This window comes from Pavona decussata, unplaced genomic scaffold, assembly GCF_977016875.1.
Source record: "Pavona decussata unplaced genomic scaffold, jaPavDecu1.1 SCAFFOLD_21, whole genome shotgun sequence".
Lineage (NCBI taxonomy): Eukaryota > Metazoa > Cnidaria > Anthozoa > Scleractinia > Agariciidae > Pavona > Pavona decussata.
In genome coordinates this window covers 1,688,591-1,701,353 of record NW_028145444.1, presented here as the reverse complement: position 1 = coordinate 1,701,353, position 12,763 = coordinate 1,688,591, and the positions used below count along the sequence as shown (strand labels likewise).

The following is a 12,763-nucleotide window of genomic DNA, read 5'->3' as shown; positions in this document are numbered from 1 at the left end:
AGCCACGCAAACGCTATGTTTTCGATTTAATTTGCGACTTGTAATTCTGAGAGTTAAAAGTTTGAATTTTGATATCGTTGGCGACGTGAAGCAGGTGAGGTTCTAGTTCCTTATCTCGTCGCAGATTACTTATAAAAACATTTGACGAACGAGAAAATTAACGAGCTAAGCATAAGAATGCGTTGAACCTCGTCGACGTTGAACACTTTCAAGATGTCTTGCACAAAATGAAGCGAATTTCAATTCGTCTTCAGTTCGTGAATATGAATATGAGAAGTTTACTAATATGGAAATAGCAAATTTGCATTCACTCAGTTGGAAAACTTCCCCTCGCTTTGTTTGAGCCCATGCCTTCTCTGCATACAAATGGCTTCGCATTCGACGATTAAGACTTTCACATTTTTCAATCTAGGTATTTCACTATTGATTACTGCTCTTTTACGGCTTGCTAACCAAATTAAAAAATTCTCACGCGAAATTTTAATTTTCTTTTCACAAATCTGTCGTTGGCGACCAAAACGAGCGCTATTTTTTAGCCCAAGAAGCGATTCCTTCGCTGGATGAGCGAGAATGGTTAATTACAATTGTAGACATCTTCATGAAATAGTAATGTAACAATTTTCAATGGTCTGCGAACACACAGTCATAAATATATTGATGTAAACATGTGTCAAGGTTCGCATTTGTTAAAACAGCGGAGGTAGGCGAGAAGAAGCCGCGAGCGACTTAGGAGCCGAAAAAGTCGAGAATGATCCGCTGTGACAAATTCTTGCGCTCCGCGCCCAGTTAAAACGAATCACCGATAACGAGAAGCCGTGATTACGCATATGTGTACAAATTTTGCGGTAACGGCGGGACTTGCAACGCGGCATACAAGATTAATCTACAAGCGGACGGACGGCTAGCTTCGCTGTTGTGACATTTTTAATGTTGACGACAGCCGCGACATCTGCATCTGTAAACCCGGACCCAAATGGAGCACCGGGCAATAACTACAGAGGCTACAAGCAGTTAATGGAGAGATTTGAAGGTCTAACCAACTGCACTCCATCAAATATGGCTGACGACCCGATTGTTATAAATGTAGGTGGAAAACGATTTGAAACTTACGAAGAAACCCTCGCAAGGTTTCCTGATACCCTTTTGGGTTCCACAAGCCGACGATCCAAGTTTTATAACACTAAACGACGTGAGTACTTTTTTGATCGGCATCGCTCGGCGTTTGACGCAATCCTTTATTACTATCAATCTGGGGGCACTCTTATAAGGCCAGAACATGTACCGCCTCATGTTTTCATCAACGAAGTCATCTTCTATGACCTGCCAGAAGAAGCTGTCCAGGTTATTCAACTCGAGGCGGGAATTGCAGACGAACCCGAGGAACAGCCTATGCCAAACAACTATTACATGAGAATTATTTGGAACACTCTAGAGTATCCAAATTCATCGCGTGTGGCGAAATTTCTAGCGATTTTCTCGGTGCTGGTTATCACTCTATCGTTAATCATTTTCTGCATCGAAACGCTGCCGGCCTTTAAAGCACCACCTAAGAATGCAACGGATGACTCGAAGCCTTCTTCAAACTCCCAAAACCCATATGAAAAACTTTGGTTTCAACTTAACACTTTTGTCATCATTTGGTTTACCGGCGAGTATGTTATTCGCCTCATTACGTCTCCGCAAAAATTCAAATTTCTTATCGGTGCGCTGAACATCATTGATTTATTATCCATTTTACCCTACTACGTTCAACTTGGACTTGAAGGGGATGACTCCTCTATCTCCGTACTCCGCGTTGTGCGTGTGGTCCGCGTGTTTCGCGTGTTCAAACTCTCGCGCCACTCGCGCGGGCTTCAAATATTAGGGAACACGTTGAAAGCGAGTTTAAACGAACTGATAATGTTAATGTTCTTCTTGACTATTGGTGTAATGATATTTGCTAGCTGCGTTTACTACGCTGAAGGAGGGCCTGGTAGCGATTTTCAGAGCATTCCACACGCCTTCTGGTGGGCTGTCGTTACTATGACTACTGTTGGGTACGGAGATGTGTCCCCAGTTAGCTTTGAAGGAAAGATCGTAGGAGCACTCTGCGCTATCTCAGGTAAGCCAACATAATGCACAGGCACGCGCTCTGTGGGCTTGGAAGCCAACAAATGTCAAGCTGCCACGCGCTTAGTGTACTGGAAACCATCAAAATGCACTATAACTGATACGTGCGGGTTTATGAGTTTGAGATTTCAAGTCAACGCAACTCCCTGGGCTGCATAACCTTAGTTTTGCAGTTTGGAAGCATATAAAATGCTCTGACATTGAAATCTCATTCATAGCGACGAGAGCCAACTTTTTTCAGCCGTGGTTTGCCAACATAGTGCTCTGCTGACAGCAAGCCAACAAAACGCTAAAATTACATGCATTGGACAGGCTTAGAAAGCCAAAAAATGCACCTTTTGAATTTTATGGATTTATGTATTGCATTGCACAGCTTTACTATGAAATTCAACGCGAACTACTCCAAAGTCAGCCGCTACTCTTTTCGCAGCTAAAATTATTGAAAAAGAACGCATAGCTGGTTACAGCCTAAATAAAAATTTCGAGCTGGTTTTTAACTTATTTTTGTGGTGATACTCGCGCAGGGAATCAACAATTTGACGTTCAACACTTCTTTCAAATTTACGCAACTTGCAATCGAAAAAAATTGATCCAACCCGAAATTGGAGTAACGTCTATCGATAAACAAACAACGGTGCATTTCCAAACGCAGCTAAATGATTCACTACAGTAAGTATTTTTTATTAATGTTTTAAATTGTGAACGATAATAGTTTGGTTACTATCCTATTCGCGTTTCGCACTTATCTAACCCGAGTCAAATTTACTGCCAAAAGCCGAAATTAGTGGTTGGAAGCGACATCGTATCGTGTGAAAAGTTAAGTACGTATTCAATAATTTTAAAACAAATGAATTTTTGGGGCAATCGGCTCTTAAACAATTTTCATATTTCTTCGTCCCAAATAATGATTTGAATCGAATGCTGCGTGCGCGTAACGTGGAACGCGCGCGGAGTTTCGTTCACGTTCGGTCGCTTCCTCATATCCAAAGCTCTGTGAATAAGTAATTGATTATGTGGGAAGCAAATACAACATCTTTGTTGTTTAGTGGCGATAAATTCTCTCAAACGAAGAAAGATACTTCTAGCAGAGGAATTAATTCGGTTGTGGTTGAGAATTTAGCCTAGCGTTTCCTGTATTCTTTTATACATTACTGAAACTTTACTCTCAGATGATTGCAAACAAAAAAATCGTTGTTAAATATTAATTGGCTTCGGAACGCTTAAAAAGGTTACAATACGAAGGTGTCTTTGACATGTTCTTGGCTTTTAACGTTCAAACTTCCACTTATAAACACTATTTCGAATCATTGCATTCAAAACAAACAGCAAAAAATAAAGAGTTGAAAAGTCCGGTGCCTTCACAAGAGAAAATGAATTAAATTAGAATTGTGCATTGGCGCTGTAGTATGCTTGACAAGTTTTGAAATATTTATTCGCTACCTGCAGGATAACGTAAAACGCGTGAAAAAACTTATATTGTTCTGACTTTTCAAAGAACCCATTGAATTTTTCACAGTGTTTTTTCTCTTGAATCGCAAACTTACCGGCGTTGAAATTGAGTCGAGTTGATGCAGTTGGATTAAAATTTTATTTAAAAACAAGAAAAGGATATTTTTAGTCTCGCTTCTTCAATTACTTTAAAACTGCGTGAAAAGAAAATATCAATGCTTGATTTGAATATTTAAAAAGTACGTTAAAAATACACTGCAGTTAAGGTTTGAATTCATTAGGAAGAACAACTGAGCCGTGAGGGAGAGCAGTTTTTAGATCTTTGGTCTCGAGCGTGGCTCACACAGGACTAAGAGGATCTCTTAAATCAACAATTGCCACAGGAAATAATAGAGTTAGCAACCAAAACACAACAGTGTGGACTGCAACTGAGGGCTTTAAAAATTAAAAACTTGCCTGACACGAATGCCGGCTTTCTAAGAAAGTCAATCGTGAAATTTGTAAAAAAAATTATCTCGGATAAAACTACGTGATACTGATTTTAAGGACAGTATTTGTTCGTGAGACAAACCGTTGTTGTAATGCAAAATTCGTTTTTCTTTTAATTGTGTTTCGAGTCGGGTGAGGTTTTAAATCACAGCAGGATACTTCCCAAAATGAAAACATTTTCCTCTAACACACTTTGCATATACTATTGGAAGACAAGTGGAACTCACAACAGAACCTAGAATTGCTAATAACAACTTGAAATGAGATCCGTTTGCGTGCTTGCCGTCAAATTTATGTTCAAATCGAGAGAAGAAAGATCATCAATGAATTTCGATAATTTTACTGGGTTTATGCTTTCTGTAGTTTTTACGTTAAAAAAAAAAAACTGCGAGGAGGACTGCGTAAACTCCCACGCGAATTCAAGATTTAATTTGCGTGGAAAATAAATATATTGAAGATTCTTCTTCTTTTGTCCAATGAATAAGTTCTTCTTGTTTTATTAATCAGCTCATTGTGCACAAGCACCTGTTACCATCAGTGAGTACCCGTCAACGAACTTCACTCAAAATATTTTATTGATGAATAAGATAAATGCTCTTCAAATCTTTCAGCTCTTTTTTAAACCGAAAAACTAAATTTTCATGATTCTTTATGATATACACGTAAAAAAGAAGCCTTTATTGCTTGATTCAACAGAGAACAATTTGTTTTTTTTTTTATGTTAAATCATCATTAGGAAATGTTTGTGCTTCGACTTGTTCCGAGAGAAAATGTTGTTTTAAAATTATGTTCACCCTCGAAATTATTCTTGACTGACGAAAGTCAATGAAATACTTGAGAAACAAATATTTTATTCACAAAAAACAAATGACATTTGTGTGTATTTACAGCATGTAAGGACATTTTTAGCCTAACGTATGTTTTTGTACGGCTTATGGATAAAATATTCCTTCTCCGCAGAAACGTTTAACACTGCATAGTTAATGTTTTCAGTTTATATCGCAATTCTAGTTTTTCTACCTTTCCAAGATAAACTCTCCAAGCTAAGAATGATCAAACGTTGTGCGAAATACATTGTGTTATGCCTGTAGCTGATGTCTAATATTTTCGCAAATATTCACGCACAGTCTTGGGAAATTAAATTGGCAAGTAATTTCGCGGATCAAATTTAAAGCCATTGATTTGCTGCGGGTAAACTCAATGGACTTTGTAATATTTCAATTGAATTTTTACATGTAAGTAAGACTTCAGGAAGACTTTAAACAAGACTGAGTGCTTTTCATTTCATCTACAAACTCAACTTTAATCAATTGTATTTTAGTTGACATTGTTGAACCTTGCCGATATTCACGCGTACTTCATTCCGTGTCAAGACTGCCCACGTTCATTCGAGTTTGCTCGCTTCACAAGTCAAGTTCGAGTCACGAGCCAAGTTCGAATCAGGTTCTGTTTCTTGTTTTCTTTTTCTTTTTGTTTCGTTTTTGTCTCGATCAAAGACTGTGATTCAGATTGTGATTCTTGCTTTCATAATGATGTGCCAACTGATGTTCGAAGCATTAAACATGAACGACATAAGCTTATTATTGTCAATGCGATCGCAAGAATTCATTGTTGGTAGCAAATTGATCGCAGTCCTCATTCATTCTCGCCATCTATAATTTTCCTGAAGGGGTTTGCCCAGTGTTGTTGGTGACTAAAGCTTCAGTCACTATGCCTTGTGAAACCCATGTGTTGGGAAATTTAAATATTTCCATGGCCGTCTACATTTTGCCCGCGAAGGGTAAAGATTCTATTCTATGTTATCCTGGGTGTCCTGTGGACGCAACAATATGGCGCTTGAGTCAGGCAGGTAATACTTCATCACTGTCCGTTTTCTCAGTCATGGAAATGGGATCTCTGCTTCAGATGTATGCAACTACAGGACTTAATCTTCCTAGGAACACTAAGGGATGTCGTATATCTTTCCACAGTAGCAGCGAGTCACAGCGGCAATGGCTCTAACGATCCTGATATTAACGAAAAATGTTGCAAACCTGAAAGTTAATTTTTTCCGTTTACCACGAGCACATCATTATATGAAAGAGAATAACAACCAGAAGTCATAGCAAGAAGAAAAAAAGAGAGAAAAATAAAAGTTGGACTCTGACTCGAACTTGGCTCGTGAACTCGAACTTGACTCGGGCTCGAGCTTGCACTTGACTCGTACTACGAGGAAACTCGGTTCATTTTGAACCTATCTCTTCGTATGTGTAGTTCATCATAATTCCCACAATAGGAATAATCTTCATCATGCACGTCAGTATTCACTGCCTCGTTCCCAGGGACCACATTGTTTTGCGCGCAACGTTTGGATGCGCAAAGGTTCGTGGGAAGGACGAAGAAAGCCGAGAGCCCGGCGAGTATATTACCGATCTTGTCGTTCTTCCGACAGCTTTCTCGGCGTCAAAGATTAAGTCAGACGGTGAAGTTTTGATTTTAGAAAGAATTTTAATTGAACGTGAGATTCGCGTTTACTGTTTTCTTTTAAAAATGACTACATAGATCAGAAAAGTGCAAAACAATTCTGGCCTTTGATGCTAACGGAAAAAGTCATTTGATTCGTGTTTCTTTCGACTCACTTTCTCCGGGCGTCGCACGGATTCTCCGCAGTCATTGGTTAAAAATATATTATTCCGCAGATAATTATATCGGATTTCAATTCAGGTCCGTTCCGTTGACCAATTCCGGAACAATATAGCTTCTAGATTTCTCGTCATAGGTAAATTTAGGAAGGCGTTATAGGAAAACCCTTGCAATTACACGATATTCAAGAACCTTTTTGTATTGTCTTAACTTGGCTTCAAATCCCGTAATCATCACGGAGGGATCTTCAGTAATCATTGCATGTATTCTTAATCCTGAATATGACAAATCCGAACGCATTCCGTAGCGGACTTAAAAAATTGTGCGCCACTTTCTTACTCGCACGCGTTTTCCCGCGATTGACGTATTCACTTGTGTTTGCTTCGAGTTCTGATTGGTTCATCGTGCTGGATTCCCTCTAGCTACCCTACGGTCAACTCCTTTTCTTGCGGACACCCTCGGGACTGCGAGTTAGTGTCCATAATAGCGGGAATTTATTTCAGTCAAACGTCTGTAATGTATTTTTACAGAGGATTTAGCTGCTGTCCGTATTATCGGGGTTTCCGTAATAGCGAGGTGTCCGCGAGGTGAAGGTCGAGTGATTATTTTGGTTTTGGTCAAAATTACGATACAACAGCGGTTTCCAATTCAGTGTCGTAAAACTAAGACAAAACTGGGAGCTTCTGTGGCCAATCACAACAGAGTTCTACAGTGAACCAATCAGAAGTCTATGCACCGGGAAAATGCGTGTGACAAAGTCACGATCTGGTTTTTCATTGGTTGTGAAAGTGGCGTGAGTTTTGCTAACCATTCACCGAGAACAAAAGCAAATGCGAATTTGAAAACTGGTTTTTACGAACCTACGTTTCTTGCTTTTCTTTTTACACAGGTGTACTAACCATTGCCCTCCCTGTTCCCGTAATTGTGTCCAACTTTGAGCATTTCTACAACAAGGAGTTGAACAGACGAAAGGAAGTGGAGCTGAAGAAAGCGGAAGAAGCACGGGAGAAGGAGAAAGAAAAGGCGATGAACAACTCGAAAAATTCCACAGAACTCGACAGTATGGATGGCAGAGCCCCGAAATCGCCGAAGGGAGTTCTGGTTTGCGGAATGAATAAATGTGATGAAAATTCGTCCCGAATGACCCATACAACAGTATAGGCTTGAAAGTTTTACTTGCACGTTTATATGATACGACCTGTACGCTGCGACAATATTAATCAGTATTACACCGAGCGGAAGCTAAAACATATTTGAATGTATTCTGAAGGAAAAGGAATGAAATGTTTCCTAAGAGGGTGAATTAAATATTCAAATGCAGTGACGTAAATCGACTGCAAATGAGTGGATAACACAAGTTGTTGGAACACCTCGAGTGTTAATTGATTTCATCAAGAGCCCCAGCCTTGGCTGCAAAATAAGGAGTAACGCACAAATAGGATAGAAAATTTCCAGTTTAAATGAGTTACAAAACTATTTAAAGTTAACTGATTACTCAGCCGCGGAGGAATCTTGCGCTTAACAAGTATAAGAAAATGATCGCACGGGTGAATAACCGACTGAGCTTTATTCAGAGAATATAAACTCTGAGTAGATGAATGACACGAAGACACGTTTCGTTTTAACGGTATTTAGCGTCTTTGATCAAACTATAACGGAACGAAAGACGTGAGCCACGGAGGATTGAATCGTCTTGAGGCAAGAAAAGAACGAATCCCTCATCAAAATGGAATACATCTATCGACGTGAAAAACAGCTTTAACGACTGGAAGACAACGTGTCCATTGAAATTACGGGATAGAAAAAGCTTGGAATACATTGATTAAACATCTGCTATGTACCCATGGTAACTGACCAATTCAATTAAAGCAGGTTAAACCGGTCTCAGCATGGTGGCCAAGGTGCTTCAACTAGATGTGAAGCTGTCAACATTAAGCGCGGAGACAAAGATAGGTATTGTCTTGATGCACTAAGTAGCCACGATCTAAAACGATAGCCTGACAATTCCAACACGTTCTCATTTGAAAAGGCGAAAATTGAATGAGAAGTAAGTATATTGTCAGCCTTAAATCTCTACAATCTCGATTGAATTTCACGTCAGTCTCGTTCCAAGATCTCTCTCCACTTCTCTGTCGCTGATCGGTAGAGAAGGAGGCCTTTGGAGGAAGATTTGTGTCACGTGATACTCTAGGACATGCGTTGTGGGTTTGCAAACTTCATCGCTGAATATAAAAAACTTCCTTACTGGTTCACTGGGCCCTTTTCTTCAAAGTCCCGATAACTAACCAGGTTGGAACCTGTGTAGCAAGCTTTTCCGTTGGGTTTTGTCCGTTTTTCGCTCTTTGGCTGTGTGGAAATAGACCTATTCGGCTAACGCAATGTTGTGCCCAATTCAAATCCTTTGGGCATAAAATGTTTTGTTCTAAGTATTTCCATATCATTTAAATGTGAATGCTACATTACAATGCAAATGCAATAAACAAAGAATCTTAATCCCGGGGGATCTGAATTGGGTACAACATTGGGTAAGCCGAATAGGTCTATTGGGACGTGAGCGAAAAAAAACTCTCCCCACCCCCCTCCTCCGTTTTTTCGTTCTCACAGAACCCCACGAAAACCCTTGCCACGCAGGCTCACCAGGCCATGAAAATATGTGTTCCTCAACAAACATGGAATTTTAATTGACTCTGAAATTGTTTACTGGAAAACCTAGGCTAAAAGTACCTATCAGGACCTGCGAGAAAAGGGCCCTTGGACCACACCAGCGGCTTCAATAAATTATCTAATTATGCAATCTGACGGCCCACAGAATATATCATCTACTTATATTATTCCTCAACGAAACTGGATCATGCTTTGTGTTGTTACTTATACTAATCATAACACATTTTTAAGCAGATTTTGATTGACCTTGAAAAGCTGTCTTTAAGTTTTGTTTAGCGTTTGCTGAGCTCTGTAACTGGCTCAGAATTCTCGTGATACCTTACCAATCAGAGCAAACATTCTGTTTTCTCAACCAATCAGGATCGAAAACGTGCGTGTCAACTAACCGTGACCTACGTTGGGAGTATTTCCTGCGTTTGGCGCCGGTTACGCATGCCGGCATGCGTTCATCGTGATTGGTCAGATATCACAACGGTACTCGATTCTGGTTTCTAGTTATTTCAAACCACTCAACTTTATAATTGTCAAGCCTAGGTCATCAAAACTCCATAAATTATGTGTATGGACGTCTGGTCCAGTATATAATAATTGCAGGAGTAACTATTAATAGAATTGCTAACTGCACTAGTTAAAGAAACATGGTTATGCTTAGTTCCAAAAAAAATAAAAAAGGACTGCGGAGTAATTTTTAACGAAATGATAGCTTAGAGTATTTACTCTAATATTCCTCCTGGTGAAAGGTTATTTCTTAGGGAGCACTTTTACTACAAACAAGTAATAAACACTGAATTTGAATTACCGCATAACGATAATTAAATATTTTTACTTCTTATTAACACACTTTATATGGTAACGAAAATGCAGCTGGGGTCGATCGCCTGTAGTATTATGTAGTATTAATCCTTCCCTCTGATGCGCTTGATAAACTCTGTCACTTCAAGGAGTTTTTTGTTTGGCATCTTTTTCAATGTTTGTGATGGTTTCCGAATTCTTGGCCAATCAGAAACCAAGTTAAACTGCATGTGTGGCTACAAGCTCTGTGATTGGCTGAGAAGGTTGGAAAACAGTCGGAAGAAACGGGAGCGAAACACGCGCAGCACATCACCATGACAATTTTTCTACTGCAAAATAATACATGATAGGTACAAAGCTTAATTCGTTTGTTTCCTTTAAGTCTCAAAATTCTTCGTAGCAATTAATTTCCCCTACAAATGCGCCAGTTAACTATAGGTAGAAATTGATGTTTATTTTAATTTTTAAAACGACCATTTCAAAGAAATGGTCGTTCTAGAGAAATGATAACACACTTTGGCCTCATCAGGAATTTGGGATCGCATTATATGCTGTATGTCGTATTCCGTTGGCCAAAAAGCAGTTATTGTCAGAGAAGAGGAATACCTTTATTTTAGGTTGGATTTTTCAAGGAATTTTTACTTAATTTTCTTGTGGTATTTTGGAGATGTTTTAATTATTTTCAGTAAAAGTGGTAATATTTTAACCATAAGGCAATTTGAGTACTTCTTTTGCACTAGATACTGGATTAATTAGGGAGAAAAACTACTCTGAGTTCATCAGTAAACTTTTACAGAGGTTTTCTAGGTAGAAATTTACGAAAACCAATTTAGCAGGAGCGGTATAATTCGAACTGCCCCTTGTACTAAAGTCTTGCTGACATGCATATCATTGATATAAACAAAAGGAGGAAAATATATATATTTAACCTAAATTTCCCACACCTTATGGCCCTCAAGAAACGAAATATTAATTTAACATTTAACAAGGAGCGCCACAGGTGGCCATGGTTAACCTGTGCTAACGAAAATTATCATAGTTTGGATTCAAACCAATAGTCATGTATCATTGATTGGTGGGGTATTTTTTTCCCATTGTCCCTCCAGGAGGTTGGGCGCTAGATTAGTGTACCCCGGGGAATTTTAAGTCCTTGTGAACTGGGCCTCCCAGCACTGTGGATCTATATCAGTAACAATCAGTTCTTCCACCAAAGACGAGAAGATTCCGCAATTTTCTCTCGTCGATTCAGGAGAATATGGAAAATTAGTTGTTACTGCTTCGTATGATCAATAGCGATCTCAATAAAAATTTTCTACTATTTAATGCAATCATTTTGTAATTCTGGGGTAAAGTAGCTTTTAGTCACTACCTTATTTTTAATTAAATCGTTTTAACTTCAATGAGCTGAAAGAAATTCGAGGTGACATCATTTGAGTGAAATTTCATCGCTAGGTCCTGGTTAAAAAAATGACCTGCTCGGTTGCTGTGTTCTCAGCGGTAAGGAACAATTGCCCCTTTTACCGTGATTAAGAAATATAAATTTATACTATGTAGCTTTATATTATAAGTTTTCGTATCATTCCAAGAGGTCAGGCAGCACTTGTTTCTTGGTTGTCAGCGGTAGTGTGCAATAAAAGCTAAGCCTCGGTTACCGTTTATAATAATTTAACCATATATGGAATAATAATGAAATGCGATTTGAAGGCGCATGTCGTCTATAATTTTAGCATGGTTTGGTTTGGAACAAACTAGAGTTTTGCAGAAAGCACCAAAATGTTTTTTTTTTTTGAAAGCACAAAATGTTAGTTTTGTTTCGTAGAACGATATTGGACAATTGACAGGAAAACTGATGGGTAACGAAAGTGAAGATGCATGTACAAATTCAACAAATATCTTTTTTTAAATTTGTTACTTTAAATTTGTCTTAGGAATTTTTAAAATCGCGCTCAACGACGTGACCGGTAACTGCGCTTTTATTGGACAGACACTACCTACGTCATCAACTGCATAGCAAGCGATAATTCTAAACCTTTTTGTTTATTACAAATTTTATACTGCAATTTAAGTCGTAAGTTTACGAAACAGCCCTGTGCAATAGGTGCATTTGTAAATTATCTCGACTGAGTTTTATTGAATAAAATCTTTTAACTTGGTTTCTCGTTGTTTTAGTTTATTGTAATGTAATTGACGTGCCGACTTGAGACTTGGACTTGCCGACTTGGTTTTATCCCTTGCAACTTCACTGCACGAAAAAACGCCTTTGCTCAACATCAAATGTGTGGTCAAAGAATGTCAAAGGCCACCTTTGATTCGAATTACAGGTGACAAAGGCCGCATTTGATTCACGCGCGTCAAAGGTGGAGTCAAATTTGATTCGAATCAAAGATATTTGTAAAGATATCACATATTTGATCCACCTTTGATGCGCGTCATAGGCGGAGTCAAAGTTGTACTACATTTGGCATCACCTATTTGATTTCAATTTGACGCGCGTCAAAGGTAGGGTCAAAGTTGTTTTATTTGAACTCACTTTTGATTCGAGTCAAAGGTATATGCAAAGGCGTCACATATTTGACGCATTTTTGATGTTATTATATTTGACGTCATCTTTGATACGAATAAAAAAAAAGGCAAATCC

The 12,763-nt window shown here is 38.7% G+C and overlaps 1 protein-coding gene across 2 annotated transcripts; it reads left to right on the top strand.

Annotated features, from left to right (window-relative positions):
* Positions 1-446: 446 nt before the first annotated feature.
* On the top strand, positions 447-12,278 carry LOC146486150 (potassium voltage-gated channel subfamily A member 7-like). 2 transcript variants are annotated; one of them, XR_014859965.1, is made up of 3 exons: positions 447-2,101; positions 7,559-10,995; positions 11,033-12,278. XR_014859965.1 is itself a non-coding variant. In XM_085098768.1 (2 exons), exons 1-2 carry the CDS (start codon positions 928-930, stop codon positions 7,828-7,830), a joined length of 1,446 nt encoding a protein of 481 aa, XP_084954894.1. In that variant the 5' UTR covers positions 447-927; the 3' UTR covers positions 7,831-12,278. The 2 variants fall into 2 exon arrangements, 1 of the variants encoding a protein (XP_084954894.1); XM_085098768.1 differs by having other exon boundaries at positions 7,559-12,278.
* The last annotated feature ends 485 nt before the right edge of the window (positions 12,279-12,763 follow it).

What these genes read in the sequence shown, in the direction of transcription:
- LOC146486150 (XM_085098768.1), top strand. Translation starts at nt 928, where the DNA reads ATGTTGACGACAGCCGCGACATCTGCATCTGTAAACCCGGACCCAAAT. An exon ending in AGCACTCTGCGCTATCTCAG is followed by an intron (nt 2,102 to 7,558) that starts GTAAGCCAACAT and finishes CTTTTTACACAG; the next exon opens with GTGTACTAACCATTGCCCTC.